General features: G+C 38.9%; 1 protein-coding gene across 2 annotated transcripts in view; it reads left to right on the top strand.

The window, feature by feature from the left end:
- Positions 1 to 18033, top strand: part of LOC110441554 (tumor necrosis factor ligand superfamily member 10-like) — a 61798-nt gene that overhangs the window by 25137 nt on the left and 18628 nt on the right. For both annotated transcript variants that reach the window (XM_021484733.1, XM_021484734.1), the window contains exon 3: positions 2383 to 2419. In XM_021484733.1, the coding sequence (XP_021340408.1) occupies positions 2383 to 2419 (37 nt within the window). The remainder of the gene's footprint in view (positions 1 to 2382; positions 2420 to 18033) is intronic.

Raw genomic sequence — 18033 nt, 5'->3', positions numbered from 1 at the left:
TGTTACCTTATGTTTCAAACGTGTCCCTTATATTTGCATACATAGCGAGATCAGAAATAATATTTTTTATTACATTACAATTATTTCACAAGGAAACCCATGTAAGTTTGTATTCTGTTGAATGTATTCATAAATCGCTCATAGGGTGTAAGCCGACAAGTTTTATTTTCCCATTAGGAATTTCCGCCATGTGGCTAACATCAACAATTCTCCATGAGTCCTGTTTTCTTTTGTTAAAAAGAAATGTGCGTTCCGCCACGAAGCTCAATTAGGTGGACGTAGGGACAGTGGCTGATACAACGTTACTTACAAACTAACCTAAGTTTATATAAAATCATGTTTAAAAAGAGGAGGCAACACTGCTACACTAATTATACTGTTCGAACAAGAAACCAGCAGACTAAAGTGACCAACCATATTCAAGATATTTTCATAAATTGTATATTTATTGACTTCGCTTTAAAGTATTTTTTTAGACAACATGAGTTTTGAAATGGTGGTATCTATGTATCGTTTTAGGTTTCGTGACTATTTGGTGAGTTTGGCGAACTATTTTTGTTATGATATGTTTGAGCTGTGATTGTCTATCAGACGTTATGTAATTAGGACCGGCGCGTGCTGCGAAACGCTGCCATGCCGTCCAAAGTAGCCCTCGGTTCGATCCAAACGGACACATTTTTAGGTATAATTTGTGTTAATTCTCCCATAAAGACCACCCAATAGTTGATTTTCATCACCAGGGTGCATTACTGAGATAAACACAGTCATCGTTCCTACCAGCTAACGGTCAAGCTAGCACGCGAGCACGAGTAACGACTGTCCATGTATGACCAGAGTCTGGTTCAGACGCTGTACGCTACGGCCGACTGTCAACCGTTTAGCCCTGAATAAAGACGCCGTGATTTCGCTCTGAAGCAGAATCGATTTTATTGATGCAGCCGTAACAGACTCTTTCTATTCGGAAGCTTAATATAAAGGCCAGGCATCGATTCTAGGATTTGGCGAAATGCTCACAAATGAGCACCAAGTATAGGCCTAATGAAACTAGAGCGAGTTCCAACAATTAGCTTAGCAAATCCATGTATATAAAGCGATCTCCACGGAATCAAGGGGATGCTTCAGAGAGCTCTTTTGGTTCATCAAATGGCTTTACGGACATAAAAGAAACGGATAAATCAAGAGAGCAAATGTTGAAAGCACATAAAGGCACTGTGATAACTATTGGAGTCTCATTTGCGTTTATATGGAAGACGCAACGGTTTTTAAACCCTTTGAAATAAAAATAAACCATATTTGAAATAACAGTGGGTCGCGGGTTGACGTGAGTAAATTACATTTTGCTGTTTGTTGCATTTAATAGTTTAGTCGATGGCTGGTGTTGACAGTGAGACTTAAACTGGAGCGATCCCGAAGCCCTCGTGACCTCATTATAGCGTGTTTTAGCGGTGCTTCAACTAGCTATTGGGGATTTTAATTGAATTAAGTACCGTTACTCAACAGGGGAAACTGAACACAACAACGGTATTAAAACAGAGGCTAGGGAGGAGAAAAACCCTCTCACGCACAGCGGCGCCTCTCCCTCCCGCTATTTCTGCCAGTGTATACGCCCTTTGCAATGACAGCGATGCATTTTTATATTACCACCCTTGCTGTACCCTATTTTAACTGAATATGAATGATGCTTATTCAGGTCCTAATTTGAGTTTTGGTCTTTGAAAAACATTTTAATGCAAGAGTACGTTTGGTATTCCCGATTGTTTGTTAAACAAGATGATTGGGGTTTAACTTTGTCCTTCAGCCCACACACAAAATCTCACAGACATTCTCAAATCAAACCGCATCACTGCAGCATTTTACATATACCTGAATGTACATGCATTTTGCAAGACCACACACTTGTGTTTTTCTAACGAATCAGAAAGCACTCATTTATTGCGCGGACGTATAAAGTACGCGCACTCGTGAATATATACGTCCGCGCAATAAATGAGTGCTTTCTGATTCGTTAGAAAAACACAAGTGTGTGGTCCTGCTTTTATCACATACCTTCTGTATTTGGTAGAGATCGATACAAAGATTTTATAAACTTTGATATTTTTTGCAAATACCGGGAACTTTTCAGTTTGCTATGACAAGGGGATTCCCATAAAAAGTAGTTCTGGCTAGTAGGTAATACAACATTCCGTATTGCACTGTGCAATACAGAACGTTGTATTTCATAGTCTGAAAATTGCTTGTATTACTATAACAAGATTCAACAGGTATGTGATAAAATGTAGTATATTCTGTAATTCTTCAGTATGGATGATAATTGTTGTAATAATGGCGAACGCTGCTGTGCTAATCTAAACATTCACGGACATTTTTGTTTGTATTTTTCAGTTTGTGGAAAAGAGAATACGAGAGGAGGTGGCGGAAGGTAAGCATAACACTGAATTGACAATAGAACATTCTCGTCTCACCAGCGCGTTATAGAGTAAGATTGTGGTTTTAAGGAACTAGACATCACTGTTGATGCTCTTTGTGTCCGCATATGTTGTACAGGCTTTGCAGTTCTTGAACGAGAGTAAGCTTTAATCTAGCCAAACGCAACAGATTATTAACTTACGTTATACAGGGACGAATCAAAACAATTCATATCTGTACACAGTTCGGTAAGCCAAAAAGTATAAAAACCAGGTACATCTCTGAGAGAGTATGATAGTACAGTAACATCCGCCAAATTCCAGGATTCCACACCAGATACACATTCGATCAAAGACAGTTAGAATAGGGGATATTATGTTACATTTTAAGTACCAACTTGTTGAATGGATAGGAATAGCTATAATTTAGGCTAACTTGTCATTCTTGGAAAGGACGCTTCGATCAACCAACCGCTTTCGTTACCGTTGTGCCATAAAGCGGAAGGACTACAAGTATCTGGATATGTTACCAGCTGTTCAGGTGGGGGGCAATCTCAGTTTTGACGATGCTGATAAAAGAGTCAGTTTTAAATACATACAGTATCATAATTGAATTGTTCAATGTGACGATTCGATGATATAGCGAACAAAATCCTCTACAGAAGAGCAGAATAAACACCTTCTGTAGAACTAGCTCTTTCGGTACCTATTAGAGGGGAGAACCATCTTACGTCGCTTGTTAATGTATAACAAGAGGGATTGTGCCATTTGCCAAAACATCTCGGTAGAACTCTGAACTAATAATATGTAGTCCAGGGATCGACTCACTTGTAATGTGACCCCAGTTTCTTCGGGCCATTGTTTAGACAATGGTACTGCAAGTATGACCTTTTCCTTGCGTTAACAAGCATGATTTTATTCCTCGAGATTCGAATCTCCATGGAGGTTGGGTATATGTATGTCACCCTGATAGACTATCTAGTCACGTGTTACGTGTAGTGGTTTATACGTTCGGTGACCTACTATAGTAGTAAAAAACAAGCTAATCAAAGGACAATATACCGAACTATATCCCCTGAAGGTTAACATCGACCCGAGGGTCCAAAACAGTGAAGATTAAACGTACCAGTTGTTGTACTGTATGTCCTGGCAGTTAACTTCAACACGAACAGGTCTATAACTATAATATAGATATACCAAAGATCTACCCATATATCTCAAATACATCAGCGTGCTACATAAACAAGCCAGAATTTGTCTTGATATGACAAAACACGTCTTGAGGATAAGCAGAGAACGGGCGTTGTGGCGTTGGCGCGTGTATTGTTAAGCACCATCGTGAGAGATCAGATAAAGCGCAGTCAGGACCCAGATGATTGCACAATGGGGTCTCGTCTTGGCGTGTTTTTTCGAGCTGTAAAACGCAATACATGACTGATTTGTCAGGATGGAAGCATGTAATAATATTAGCTGTGAGAGGTGTAGATAACAGACGCCCGCTTTGCCCCGTAAGAGATAATCATAATCCCGGGCGTTTTGTTCGAACAGCGGTGTACGCTAAACTTACAACATAAATTCTAACACCCATGGATATATTTACATGTGCTAGGTTTTGGATTTTTACATTTCCGTCTTGTTTTTGCGAAATATTACATAATTTACGACAATTTAATGTAGATTTTACCATCATGCTGTCTGTTATTTCTCTTACGTCATTCCTGATGCCTGTTGTGTCATTATGATTGAGGATTTAAGTGTGTCCGATATGGTTTGTCTTACGTTTGTTTCCGATCATGTTGTCAGAATGAGTAAAGCAAATAAAAAATAAACAAATATATTTATGTAAAAAGTAATGACGCATCATAACATTATACGATTCTGTCAAATAATGAAGTTTGAATCGCGGATGAATATTCTGCAGATGATATTTACTCGTTTCTTATAGTTCTGTAATAAACAGATTTTATAGACCTGCTATGTAAAATGAACACAACTACAGCCAATATCAGGACAAAAAACGCTTGATTAAATTCATCCACGTCAAAGTATAGTTCATTGCACGCTCGCGTTTCATGGGAAAAAACTAGAAAACAATCACTATTGTAGCTTGTGATATATCGCAGATCTCGGAATATTCGCTAAAAGATATTAAACTGTCTTAAATGATGACGATTATACCGGAAACGTTTTTGCAATTTTATTTCATATTTTGCATATTCGGAAGTGCAAGCTTAAATTAATGGTGTATCTGGCATCACGCCAAGAGGGACATAGAAATGAAGTTGACTTGTGGCGGAGCGATACATTGTGATCCGTGAAGAGAATTTATGGCAGGGTTGTGGCAGTTTAAGCCGTTCTTTGTAATAGTTACCAATAGCTAACGCCATGTCTAAGTGTAGCGGATATTTGCGTGAAGTTTGACACCGTCAATTTTCATTTAGTTACATATTAATGCATTTATTTCCCGAAATTCAATACCCTACTGTCACGAAACTGGTTTGGTAATGTTGATTAAAATTCCTCATTTAAGTGGCACTGGGTGGTTTAGCGCTCGTTCTATTGGGATCGAGTGTTTGTATGAAATGTACATGCCCCTTGTAACACACATCATTACGTTTCTGAGTGACTTCAAAGTTAACATTACACTATAAATGCTGTCGTCCAGTTCTTCGGTACCGGCGATCATTTTGCTCCGTAAGTGAATTAGAATGTTTAGAAAAGTTCGAAATAACCAAGCTTCTAATAGCAATAATGCCCACATATTACATTCTTCGGGTTCTCAATGACTAAATGAAAAAACTCTTTTCTGCGCTTCTTTGTATTCCTGTTCACAAAAAAAATCAAACATGGGTTTCTACGCGCTTACACATCCTCTTAATTCTCCGTTGAACTCATTGAATGTCGAGGATGCTTTGACACTGCAAAAAGATGTACACAATTTATTTATGTATACTTTTAGATACGGTTTAGATCCGACGTAACATGCCCAGAGATCAGGGTTCGAATCTACATACTTGCACACAGCGGTTCCAATAGTGTTAGATTGTAGAACTGACGGCCAACCAGAGTCCAATACTTTAACTGACGGCCGAACAGGGTCTGATTCTAGAACTGGCGGTCTTAAAGGGCCCGGTTCTAGATCACACGGCCAACAAGGGTCCAGTTCTAGAATACACGGCCGACTAGAGTCCAATACTAGAACTGACGGCCAACCAGAGTCCAATGCTATAACTGACGGCCGAACAGGGCCCGGTTCTAGATCACACGACCAACAAGGGTCCAGTTCTAGAATAGACGGCCGACTGGAGTCCAATACTAGAACTGACGGCCAACAAGGGTCCGGTCCTAGTACTGACAGTCGACAAGTGTCTGGTTCTAGACTTGACAAACGACCAGAGTCTGGTTATAGAACTGACGGTCGACAAGGACCATGATCTAAAACTAATGGTCGACCAGAGTCTGGTTATAGAACTGACGGTCGACAAGAGTCTGGTTCTAATCTTGACAAACGACCAGGGTCTGGTTATAGAACTGACGGCCGACCGGAGTCTGGTTCTAGTCTTGACAAACGACCAGGGTCTGGTTATAGAACTGACGGTCGACAAGAGTCTGGTTCTAGACTCGACAAACGACCAGGGTCCGGTCCTAGAACTGACGGCCGACCAGAGTCTGGTTCATCAACGCTTCAGAACTGACCGATCGAAACGTCTTAACGAATGTTTCATTGCAATGTTGCTTTTGTTTAAAACCTGTACATGACCGGAACCTATCATCAGAAACGTCCTGTATCTTAGTTTCGATCCGCTGCAGGAATGTTTGGGTTGAGTAGAGTTAGACGCGTTACACGTGTCTGATAATGAGAACTGTGCTGTATAATTATTTACACAAGAACCGTGCTTTACTTATCAAAACAAAGATTCTGACGATCCTCCAACAGAACAAAAACAAACAAAATGTAACTCAGAAATAGAACAGTAGCCTTGTGTTACATATCGATAGAGAATGTTTAACGTATAGTCTCACTTTTGTCTTCTATCACGCCGACTGTCTTCCTTTCACGTGCCTTTCTGCTCACGTGCTTCAAACAACAATGTGTGTTTCAAAGCACCATGTGTGTGAAACAATTCAGAACACACGTGCACAATACACAACACGTGTTTCAATTCAAAACACACACTTGTATCAATAAGCAACGTACGTGAAACAAATCACAACATACGTGCAGCAATTAATAAAAACATGTGTACAACACGTGCGCTAATTCAGAACACACACGTGCCGATACACATCACAAGTATAACAATACACACCACACATGTACCAATATATACATAACACGCATACCACTTCTACGTGTATCGATACGCGTGGAACACATTATTGAAAGTCTTAATCCACAAGATGTAAATCCAATTTCAAGACAAACATGTGCTTAGATTAAAACACCTCACACGTGTTTCTTTACAAAATTATAACAAAATACATGTACTGCACATAGAACACAACACATATGTATTAATACTAAGCACACGTGTAACCAACCTCCAAACACGTGTTACAATTAGACAAAACATACACAAGTATTTAATTAGCGTCCTCACTGACTATCGCTTTTGGAATCATTTTGTTCAATAGACAGAGTGAAAAGTGCCGAACAACAATACGGCCTGAGCCATTTTGACAGAATTTATGCCACTATGACAGATGAAAAATGGTAGTGAGTAAGATCAGAAGAGTAAAAAGAAGGCAATTAAAACAAAGAGATTGTAATTGATAACAAAGGAGATGACCAGGACGCACTTGGTGGTAGGAACTCAAAGGGAATAGAGTGTGTGGAAATGTCTATGTGAAGGGTCGGAGGACAATGGTGTGTGGATGTAAGGTCCATTTAGTATAATGCATTGATAAGTTTAATCGTGGTCCTTACACAGGGAAATGGTTATCAAAAGACCTCTAAAAGAGAAATGTAGCCCCGCCTCCTAGGGATGGAATTAGCCACTAGAATTAGAAGATTTAGTTAAGTAGAAGTAGTGTTAGATTGTCTTTATAATGGGTAGAGATCTAAGGTTGAGAGAGTAGAAGGAGAGAGCTGAAGGAGACAGTCCAAGGACAGAATCCGAGATAGACAGAGATAGAATTAGGTTGAGAGAGATATTGGGAAGGGAGATTGAAGAGAACTAAATGAGAAAGAATGGAGTTGGAAACAGAAGGGAATGGATTGAGCAATTAAGTTTCCATGTATAAGATATGAAGTTGGACTTAAATAAAGGAAGTGGAACTGACATAATGTGTCATCATTTGTAACTTAAATTCCCAAGTTACCTAGGGTCCCGGGTGTTAACAAGTCGGACCGGTGATACTACCAAAACACCAGTAAAGTCTACGTATAACCTGCTAGGGTTGTTGTTTATGTGGTGGGGTCAGAGGACGCTTATACTTATGAGTTACCTTGTTCTTTAGAAATAATTCATTCCTCGAAAACCTTATATCCTACCAGCAGCAAATGCAATTTTAAAATTTCTTTCCTACAAAATACCGCTACCGTTTCGGCTACCTAAATGCAGCGTTTTGTTGACATTCGAACAGACGGCCCGGATGAATATTGCATTAGAAGTCGGCTCCTTCATCTAGGTTTTATGAGGCCATTTTAGGATGGGAGGGCCGTCTTTAAATAACAGCATGTCGTAAACTGGCCCGCGGTAACCAGCAGCGGACAAAGGCCTCCAGCCGTTTTCATCATCCGAAATGTTACAGACGTGGCAGAATTGACTTTCTACCACCTAAATGTTACCCAGTCTTTTATATTCTTAATTTACCAAACTTTGTAATGAAAAGCTTAAATGACCAAACGGGTTTGTCAGTTGCAGGTGTATATATATCGGTCGACAAATATGGACAATAAGGTAAAGGCAAGACTTAAAGATTATAATTAATAATAGTTAATGATAATAATAATAATAATTCGCGGTTTTTATATACCGCTTTATCACAACCTAGTTTGTATGTCGTCTCAAACCGGTTCACTAATTATTATCCGTGGTTGTAGGGCCTTTGCAATCTACCAATATCTTTCTCAACTCCCTGGGGAGCATACATCCGTGCTGCCATTTCGGCGCTCAAAGCTAGCATTCAACATTTCTAGCACTACCCAACCACGTACTCATTTACAGCTGTGTAGACTGGAACAAGCGGAGTAAAGTATCTTGCTAAAGGATACAACACAGTGCCATGACGTGACTCGAAACCGCAACCCTTTGGTCACGAGCCCGGCGTCCTACCACTAGACTACCGTGCCTTATAAAGGACTGTTTTCACGGTCTCCACTTGTAAAACTAGCATAATTGTAATATAATTGTCAGTTCTTCGTAAACGAAAGCATACATTTAATGACAGTAAAGCAAAAAAGGGTTGCTTTCTGAAATGAGTGGCATTGTCCCGAGGGCGAATCCGAGGGAAATACGATTAATTTTGGGAACACACTGCATGTTACATCTCAAACTACCAGAGCAATGGGTTTTGCTTAATTCACCAAAAAGAAACAAAAGTCGATGAGAAAATCAACCATTCACCACATTGCTAGTATTTCTGGGGAAAAATAACAGCGTTTCAGATTTCTTCAAAGAGAGAAAATGCTATACTGTAATAACACGATGTGAGACTCCGCACGGCTGACGCTTTGTCGAGAGATATGATGTTGTGTAATGTGTTTAAACGAATCATACAGATTGTCATATAGAAAAGAATATATACTTTTTACATCTCTCCAGTCTTAATGTTTTGAATTTTTTTAATACGTAGTACGTGTACGGCAAATACCTGTTGTAGGAATACGTAGTACGTGTAGGGCAAATACCTGTTGTAGGAATACGTAGTACGTGTACGGCAAATACCTATTGTAGGAATACGTAGTACGTGTACGGCAAATACCTGTTGTAGGAATACGTAGTACGTGTACGGCAAATACCTATTGTAGGAATACGTAGTACGTGTACGGCAAATACCTGTTGTAGGAATACGTAGTACGTGTACGGCAAATACCTATTGTAGGAATACGTAGTACGTGTACGGCAAATACCTATTGTAGGAATACGTAGTACGTGTACGGCAAATACCTATTGTAGGAATACGTAGTACGTGTACGGCAAATACCTATTGTAGGAATACGTAGTACGTGTACGGCAAATACCTATTGTAGGAATACGTAGTACGTGTACGGCAAATACCTATTGTAGGAATACGTAGTACGTGTACGGCAAATACCTATTGTAGGAATACGTAGTACGTGTACGGCAAATACCTATTGTAGGAATACGTAGTACGTGTACGGCAAATACCTATTGTAGGAATACGTAGTACGTGTACGGCAAATACCTATTGTAGGAATACGTAGTACGTGTACGGCAAATACCTATTGTAGGAATACGTAGTACGTGTACGGCAAATACCTATTGTAGGAATACGTAGTACGTGTACGGCAAATACCTATTGTAGGAATACGTAGTACGTGTACGGCAAATACCTATTGTAGGAATACGTAGTACGTGTACGGCAAATACCTATTGTAGGAATACGTAGTACGTGTACGGCAAATACCTATTGTAGGAATACGTAGTACGTGTACGGCAAATACCTATTGTAGGAATACGTAGTACGTGTACGGCAAATACCTATTGTAGGAATACGTAGTACGTGTACGGCAAATACCTATTGTAGGAATACGTAGTACGTGTACGGCAAATACCTATTGTAGGAATACGTAGTACGTGTACGGCAAATACCTATTGTAGGAATACGTAGTACGTGTACGGCAAATACCTATTGTAGGAATACGTAGTACGTGTACGGCAAATACCTATTGTAGGAATACGTAGTACGTGTACGGCAAATACCTATTGTAGGAATACGTAGTACGTGTACGGCAAATACCTATTGTAGGAATACGTAGTACGTGTACGGCAAATACCTATTGTAGGAATACGTAGTACGTGTACGGCAAATACCTATTGTAGGAATACGTAGTACGTGTACGGCAAATACCTATTGTAGGAATACGTAGTACGTGTACGGCAAATACCTATTGTAGGAATACGTAGTACGTGTACGGCAAATACCTATTGTAGGAATACGTAGTACGTGTACGGCAAATACCTATTGTAGGAATACGTAGTACGTGTACGGCAAATACCTATTGTAGGAATACGTAGTACGTGTACGGCAAATACCTATTGTAGGAATACGTAGTACGTGTACGGCAAATACCTATTGTAGGAATACGTAGTACGTGTACGGCAAATACCTATTGTAGGAATACGTAGTACGTGTACGGCAAATACCTATTGTAGGAATACGTAGTGAATACGTAGTACGTGTACGGCAAATACATATTGTAGGAATACGTAGTGCGTGTACGGCAAATACCTATTGTAGGAATACGTAGTATGTGTACGGCACATACCTATTGTAGGAATACGTAGTGAATACGTAGTACGTGTACGGCAAATACCCATTGTAGGAATACGTAGTGCGTGTACGGCAATACCTATTGTAGGAATACGTAGTACGTGTACGGCAAATACCTATTGTAGGAATACGTAGTGAATACGTGTTGCAGGAACAAGTAGAACGGGAAATGGGATTGTCGTTATGTTGAGGAAGTTACAAAGTACGTGTTCATCGTGTACTGTGTCGGGAACAAATCATGCCTGCACTACACGAAGCCGAACAATTGTTTTACAGATATATTGAAAGTGGTTGATGCGTTTGGAGAGCGATCAAATTAAACCATTCAACTAAATCATGCGTCTCCTCGTATAGACACAGACCACTCTCGCGAGTGTAAACAATCAGGTTGTTTACACAATGCTGCCGGAATCCTGTCAAGACCGAAGCAATTATTTGTAGCTTGGATGTTGTACACACGTTCTCTCAATCAGTAAATATGCTCGGCAAACACACCATTGTCCGCATCAATGTACAATATGGCGACACCACCACTTCCGGTACATTTCCGTTTTGAAGATTTCGTCGAAAGAATTATTGGAAAGCATTACTAAATTGCCTATTTCTATCATGTGACAGAAATAGGCAATTTAAGAACGCCAAAAGTAAGAATATTAGTTAATATGCTTTAAAAAACAACTCGAATATGACGTAAGTAATAATCAAATGTCAGAAACCCGACGTTCATTCATCCCTACAATATGGTTTTCAAACACATATCGCCCTTTAAAAAACGTCAAATAGGAAAATAGATTACCACTAACATTACTGTGTTTACAGTATCCTCCCCATGTAAATACAAACACCCTAAACAAATCCAACATTTTGATTACGTTTGCCGGTTTGAGAGACACCGATGTTTTAAACAAACCTCGACAGATCGATAAACATTACTTGTGAATGATAAGCAGTCTGTCTCTGAGCACTTGACTGCCGTAATGAGTTTTTTTGGGAGGTTGTCCAGACGCTGCCCCGGGCTAGTTTTTCCCCCCGACCAGATAGAAGTGTACTTCACTTTCAAATTAACTATAAGTCATCCCTGACACCATGTAGGAGTGCTTGCTAATTGTGAAAAGTGACGGGAGATGGTTCAGATTTGTTCATCTGTGTGATAGACAGTTTACTGAAAGGGTAACACTGAAATGTATTACTCGCCTAAATATGTTTACTGAAAGGGTAACACTGAAATGTATTACCCGCCTAAATATGTTTACTGAAAGGGTAACACTAAAATGTATTACTCGCCTAAATATGTTTACTGAAAGGGTAACACTGAAATGTATTACCCGCCTAAATATGTAAATGGTAACCCAGGTCGTGTTCATATAACATTCATGACGTAGTACAGAAGTATACATAACTAGAAATTAACCATATTTCTAAACATTTTCTTCAGGTTGGTAAGTATGGATAAGGAAAAAAATAATAATGGCGTTTCGATGACTAGTACGATATGTATACTGTCACCTTCATCAGACAAATGACCAGTGGAGCGTATGCACACAAAGGTGTAATATGTGTACGAGTTGTCCACAAAATCGATGTCGATTTTTGCGATTTCGGTAGCTGAATTGATTCATTCGGTACATATATAACATGTTTTGTACAAACGCTTACAGCGTAGCCGAAATAGACATCGATTTGGTGGAGAACTCGTACACATTTACACCTTTGTGTAGATACGCTTCACTGTTCATTTGTCTGACGAAGGTGACAATGTACATATCGATCAAGTTATCAAAACGTCACGTAGAAAACTGTATTGGTTGTGTAAAAATAACTTTTCATCATAGAAGTTAACCAAGATACACGTACCATGAGGTAGCGCGATTCTCTACAGTTTTAACCTTATCGTTAAACAAGGCGTCGCGAGAAAAACTGGTTTACATTATTGAACGTATTGCATATAGTTTGATAAGAAACAGAATCTTCAACATTTTAAATATATAACACGGTACATTGATTGATGGGAAACATAAACTACATCAAAGATGATATGAACATATTGTTGTTTATGAAATAATCTGGAAATGAAGAAGTTCCAACTGATGTACGTGCACAAACGTATCTGACCTTTCACGGTTCACTAAATGAGGCTTTGGTGTACAGCTATATGCCTGCGCGCGTTTCAAGGTTACATAGCTGGGACACATTTACGGGCACACTTTGCTGCAAGGTTTACGTAAATCTTTATTAAACGTATTGATGCATACATTTTGTTAAGAATTCGAAAAAAGTCCCGATTGAATTCAGAAAAAAATCGATTCCTTGTGCCGTATTCAGTGAGACTTTACGTCAAAGAAGAAGCCCCACAGTACTAAACACTATAGAAGTTATTACTTATTCATAAACTTATCTTTTTCAATATTGATTTTGCGGTAGTAATGCATCTAAAGTTTATGACTTTCCATTTTAATCAATGTCCCTCGACAGGGAAGGACTTATATATTGCAATACCTATCCCAGTATGGGGATTACTGCTGGGCTCGTTAGGCGGATGACGGGGAGGGGCGGGGGCTGAAATTAAAGTTATGTATGCTTGAATTAAAAGTACAAGTTCATTACGTTCAAGCGCGATATATAAACAATGTTGCTTAATTTAACAGACAGTATACCTACAGAGCTGAATGATAATAAATTATTAATCATAATTAAAACTACAGACCGATGCACGCGGCATTTCTTGTTAATAATTTAAAGCGTTATTTTCACGGACATTTTAACATCGTCCCTGTGGTAGGCATCACAACAACGCGGGTACTGCTGTGTTTGTATACAGCTAATACTACCGGGGATTCATCAAACATAAACGTGATTGGTTAGTACCAGACAAATTCTACCCGATTTTAACATGAACCATACAAAACGTGTTGGGTTTGTATTAGATAAATAGTACCGGTTTTTCATCAAACAAATAGTGTTTGGTTTATATCAAACAAATAACGATGGAATACTAACAGTTTATATCAAACAAATACGTTTGTATCAAACAAATATAAAACAAATATTGCTGGCGTTAATAAAACAAATTATGCCGACAAATATTGCTGATTTTAAGCGATCATTCGTCACGGTAGGAACCATATAAAAATACTGCTTTTCTAAATGTAATTGTTATGGTGCTCTACCTTAGAACTAAAGGAAACCTTTTGATCGAATACAAATTTAATTAATGAACTGACAAATTTAGCAAATTATTTTGATCTTTGTACATAAAACTAGCAAATGTTACCGAGGATTTTGTTCCTATCCTTGTACATGCAGTCTTAAATAGACTCTCAAATCGTATCAACATTTCTAAACAGTGTTGTACTGGGCGTTCTGATTATCAGAATGTTTGACGTGTGTGTAAGTGATTTCGTGATGTATGTTATGTAAAGTCGAGACGTACAAGGATCACAGACAAAGCGTGTCGGGTGACAAGTGAATCTGAAGTCCATTGAAATGTTGCCTGTTTTGATTTATAGATATGGTGTTGACCCGAATGTCAGTGGAATTCGCTTACGAAATTAAAATCTGGCGTTTTATTGTGAAATGTGTTTGTATGAAGACAAAACTCCTTCAGGATTTTATTTCCAACTTCTATCAGTCGCGCAGCGGGTTCCTTCATTGCACCGCCCGGTAGAGGGAGTGACGTCAACTTTGCTGACCCGCCATCTTTGTAATCAAGCTTACACACTTAACCCGTTAAAATGAATGATGAGAAGTTCTCCAGTTAACAACTGTTGAGCTAGATTAGACAAAAATATTGAAAGAAAAGAGGCCCTATGATATCAGTCTCGTATTTCGTTTGAAATTCAATGTACTGGTATTTCGTAATTTCGAGTTACTCAAATGTCAGATGCTCCATTGGTGTTCCTGTGGTTTTTCGTTTACAGAATTCGCTAAGTCACTTTGCCACGAAGACATTGTACATGCCTGAAGATCGCATGTTTACAGAATCATGATCGCAATCGCCACTTACAAGATACGCATCGAACCAACCACGTGCCCGGCTTCTATTAAAAGTACAAAGTTGCAATGGAGGCAATCTTCATAGGAGATGCTACGTTTACTTATATCCGGTTTGACACGTGATTACAAAAATAGTAATTTGATTATCACAAAATATGGTGTTTGATTTATTGTGAAGATTTTATTTTGTTGGCATGCTCAAGATTCAAAGTAAGACTGTTTATAAGGATAATTTAGCTGAGACAGCATTATAATTCACGTGTTGGTTCCTTGTGATGTTGTAGTTTAGTAGTATTGTACTGTGCTGAAATTGTCATGGCATTTCGTGAAGCCAGAATGATTGAATAGGTGACATATAGTATTTCATTGAACTAGAACCTTATATTATACCTACGTACATGTACAATGTAGCTAGACAGAAAAAAGTATACAAATAAGGTATTTCAGGAAAGGTTTTACTTTTTTCTTTCTTCATATTAACAGTTAGTTCACTTTGGTATATTTTTGTAACAGAAACACGTATCTTATGTCTTTTCTTTGCATTAGGAGGGTAGCGCCACGTTGTTTCTTATTAAATTCCTGTTCTTGCGTTTTCGGTCTCTTAGTCATTGGGCATGGCAAGGAAATACAGGTTCCAGAAAATCAAATTAAATCGAATTATGTACACACGTATGTCCTGTAGGACGAAGCCGGTCCTTGCGTGAGGTTGGACAATTTATTTACGAACCAGACTTAAACGAACAGACATACACGTTTCCTTAGTACCGTAGGGAAACACTCGGCATGCGAACATATATACCAAATGTCGTGTTTCGATTCATAAATGTAGGTCGGCCGCCACTGTATTTTCTTATTTTTGCTTTTGACGTATCGTTGTTTACACGATATGGAGTCAATGTTTATGTTTATTCATGAGAAAACATAAAGGTGTTGTATTTTACTTTAAAAAAGTACATGTTGAAAACTTCAAGGGCAAACACAGTGAAAACAGTGAGGGCATACACAAAATGAACATTGAGGCAGGCATACAATGTGAAAACTGTGGGCATACAATGTGAAAACTAGGGCATACAATGTGAAAACTAAGGGCATGTAAAATGAAAATGGGGGCATATTATGTGATAACTGAGGGCATACAGAGTGAAAACTGAGACAAACAGTGAAAACTGAGGCAAACAGTGAAAACTGATGTAGCACAATGTGAAAACTAAGGGCATGTCATGTAAAATCAGAGGCATACAATGTGAAAGTTTGGGGCATACACAGTGAAAACTGAGGCATACACCGTGAAAACTGAGACATACGCCGTGAAAAGCGAGACATACACTGTGAAAACTAAGGGCATGCATAGTTAAAACGGAGGCCAAATACAATGATAGCCACGAGGACATACATGTACATCTATACAAAGTGAAGTCTGTGGGGCTTTAAGCAGTTTATACTGCGTAAAATTGTCAATTTCATGATACATGTTAAAATATGCATTCAGAAGACGGTAGTGGGCAGGTTAGTCATAAATATGAAGCGTCTTATCTACTTTAGATAAACGTCGACGTCGCGGGTGTTGTCATCAATAATTCATTAACGATTCAAAATTCCCTCGGAAACCGGAACATCAAACGAACGGGTATATCTGGTAAGGTATGCTTCGATGCCCGATCGTGTGTACAACTGTTGTCATTACGGGGCTGATCACTGGTTATGGGATCGCATTCAGTGTCTCTATCCATTACCCTAAAACGAAACAGTGTTTGAAAAGAGATTCATTCAAAATTCCACATGTTAGTGAACTGCTCTCCGTAAATGGGGATTACCATTTTGGGAAAACGTTGAATATAAAAAGGAAATGGCAAGGCAATACAAATTATTTCTAAATATGTAAGTGTACGTTTATTAATAAGACCCGGATTTGAGGTAATGAGAAACCCCAATTGCCATCCCTCTAAACTCCACTGAACACTCATCCACGATTTTATATTGTTTGTTATCCATGTCGTGAACTCGGATGACCTCACTCATCATACGGAACATCTCTGTTGTTTACATAGGGCGTATGGTGTAGACACGTAATTAAATAGCCGTTCATCGTGTGGTCGGATAACAATAAACATAATCAAATAACAGTCTATCATTTAACAGCGCTCGACAAAACACAAGACATCGACCTATCCTCGTCTGAGTGGATTTGTGTTCACCAATTATATGTAATTAGCCCAGGTTTAGTTAACCCGCCATCTGCCATGAACCACTCCGAATGTGGTTTACACGACGTCGCAATCACTGTTGTGCTTGTCAGAATTGATTTACGATTCTGGAACACAAATGTTGACTTTAATTTTCTGGTGATGTTTTTCATCATAATTGATGTTGATACAAGTGTGTTGTAATCAGAAATAACTTTCAGTTTTCCGGACTTTTCGATCGAGAATGGTTTTTAAATTTTTAAATTGTCTGTACATCACGTGACTTCGTCGATTGTTTATTTTGCCAATGATGTAGTAGATATAGGTTTCAGTAGATTATACATAGACAATAGAGCCGTGTACTTAGAACAATTGAGTCGAAGCCAGGCTTTCGGACAATCATATGTATGTCCTGAATTTACTGGACAGTTCCTGATCAGTTTGGACAGTGCGCTCGCTATGTCAAAGGTCATGGTGGCGTTTACGGAACCGAGCAGGTTACCGGTTTGTGGTCAGAGAGTTGGTCCCGCAATTTCGGAAATAGACAACGCCAGACAGTAATTTGGCTGTGAGCTATAAAGATACCCTGTAATGATACTAAAACTATACGGTAGTTTAACTTGTCTGTGCGAGGATGATAATTACTGCTATGGAATGTTATCAATAAAAAATTCAGAATGACAAGAACCAATTTTCTGGCGTACACCACAGCCTCATTCTTGTATAAGACAGACTGTAGTACATGTACGTACATTGTATAAGCCAGACTGTAGTACATGTACGTACATTGTATAAGCCAGACTGTAGTACATGTACGTACATTGTCTAAGCCAGACTGTAGTACATGTACGTACATTGTCTAAGCCAGACTGTAGTACATGTACGTACATTGTATAAGCCAGACTGTAGTACATGTACGTACATTGTATAAGCCAGACTGTAGTACATGTACGTACATTGTATAAGCCAGACTGTAGTACATGTACGTACAT

Source organism: Mizuhopecten yessoensis, unplaced genomic scaffold (genome assembly GCF_002113885.1).
Source record: "Mizuhopecten yessoensis strain PY_sf001 unplaced genomic scaffold, ASM211388v2 scaffold716025, whole genome shotgun sequence".
In the NCBI taxonomy this organism is placed as follows: Eukaryota; Metazoa; Mollusca; class Bivalvia; order Pectinida; family Pectinidae; genus Mizuhopecten; species Mizuhopecten yessoensis.
This window is presented reverse-complemented; position numbering and strand designations above follow the sequence as displayed.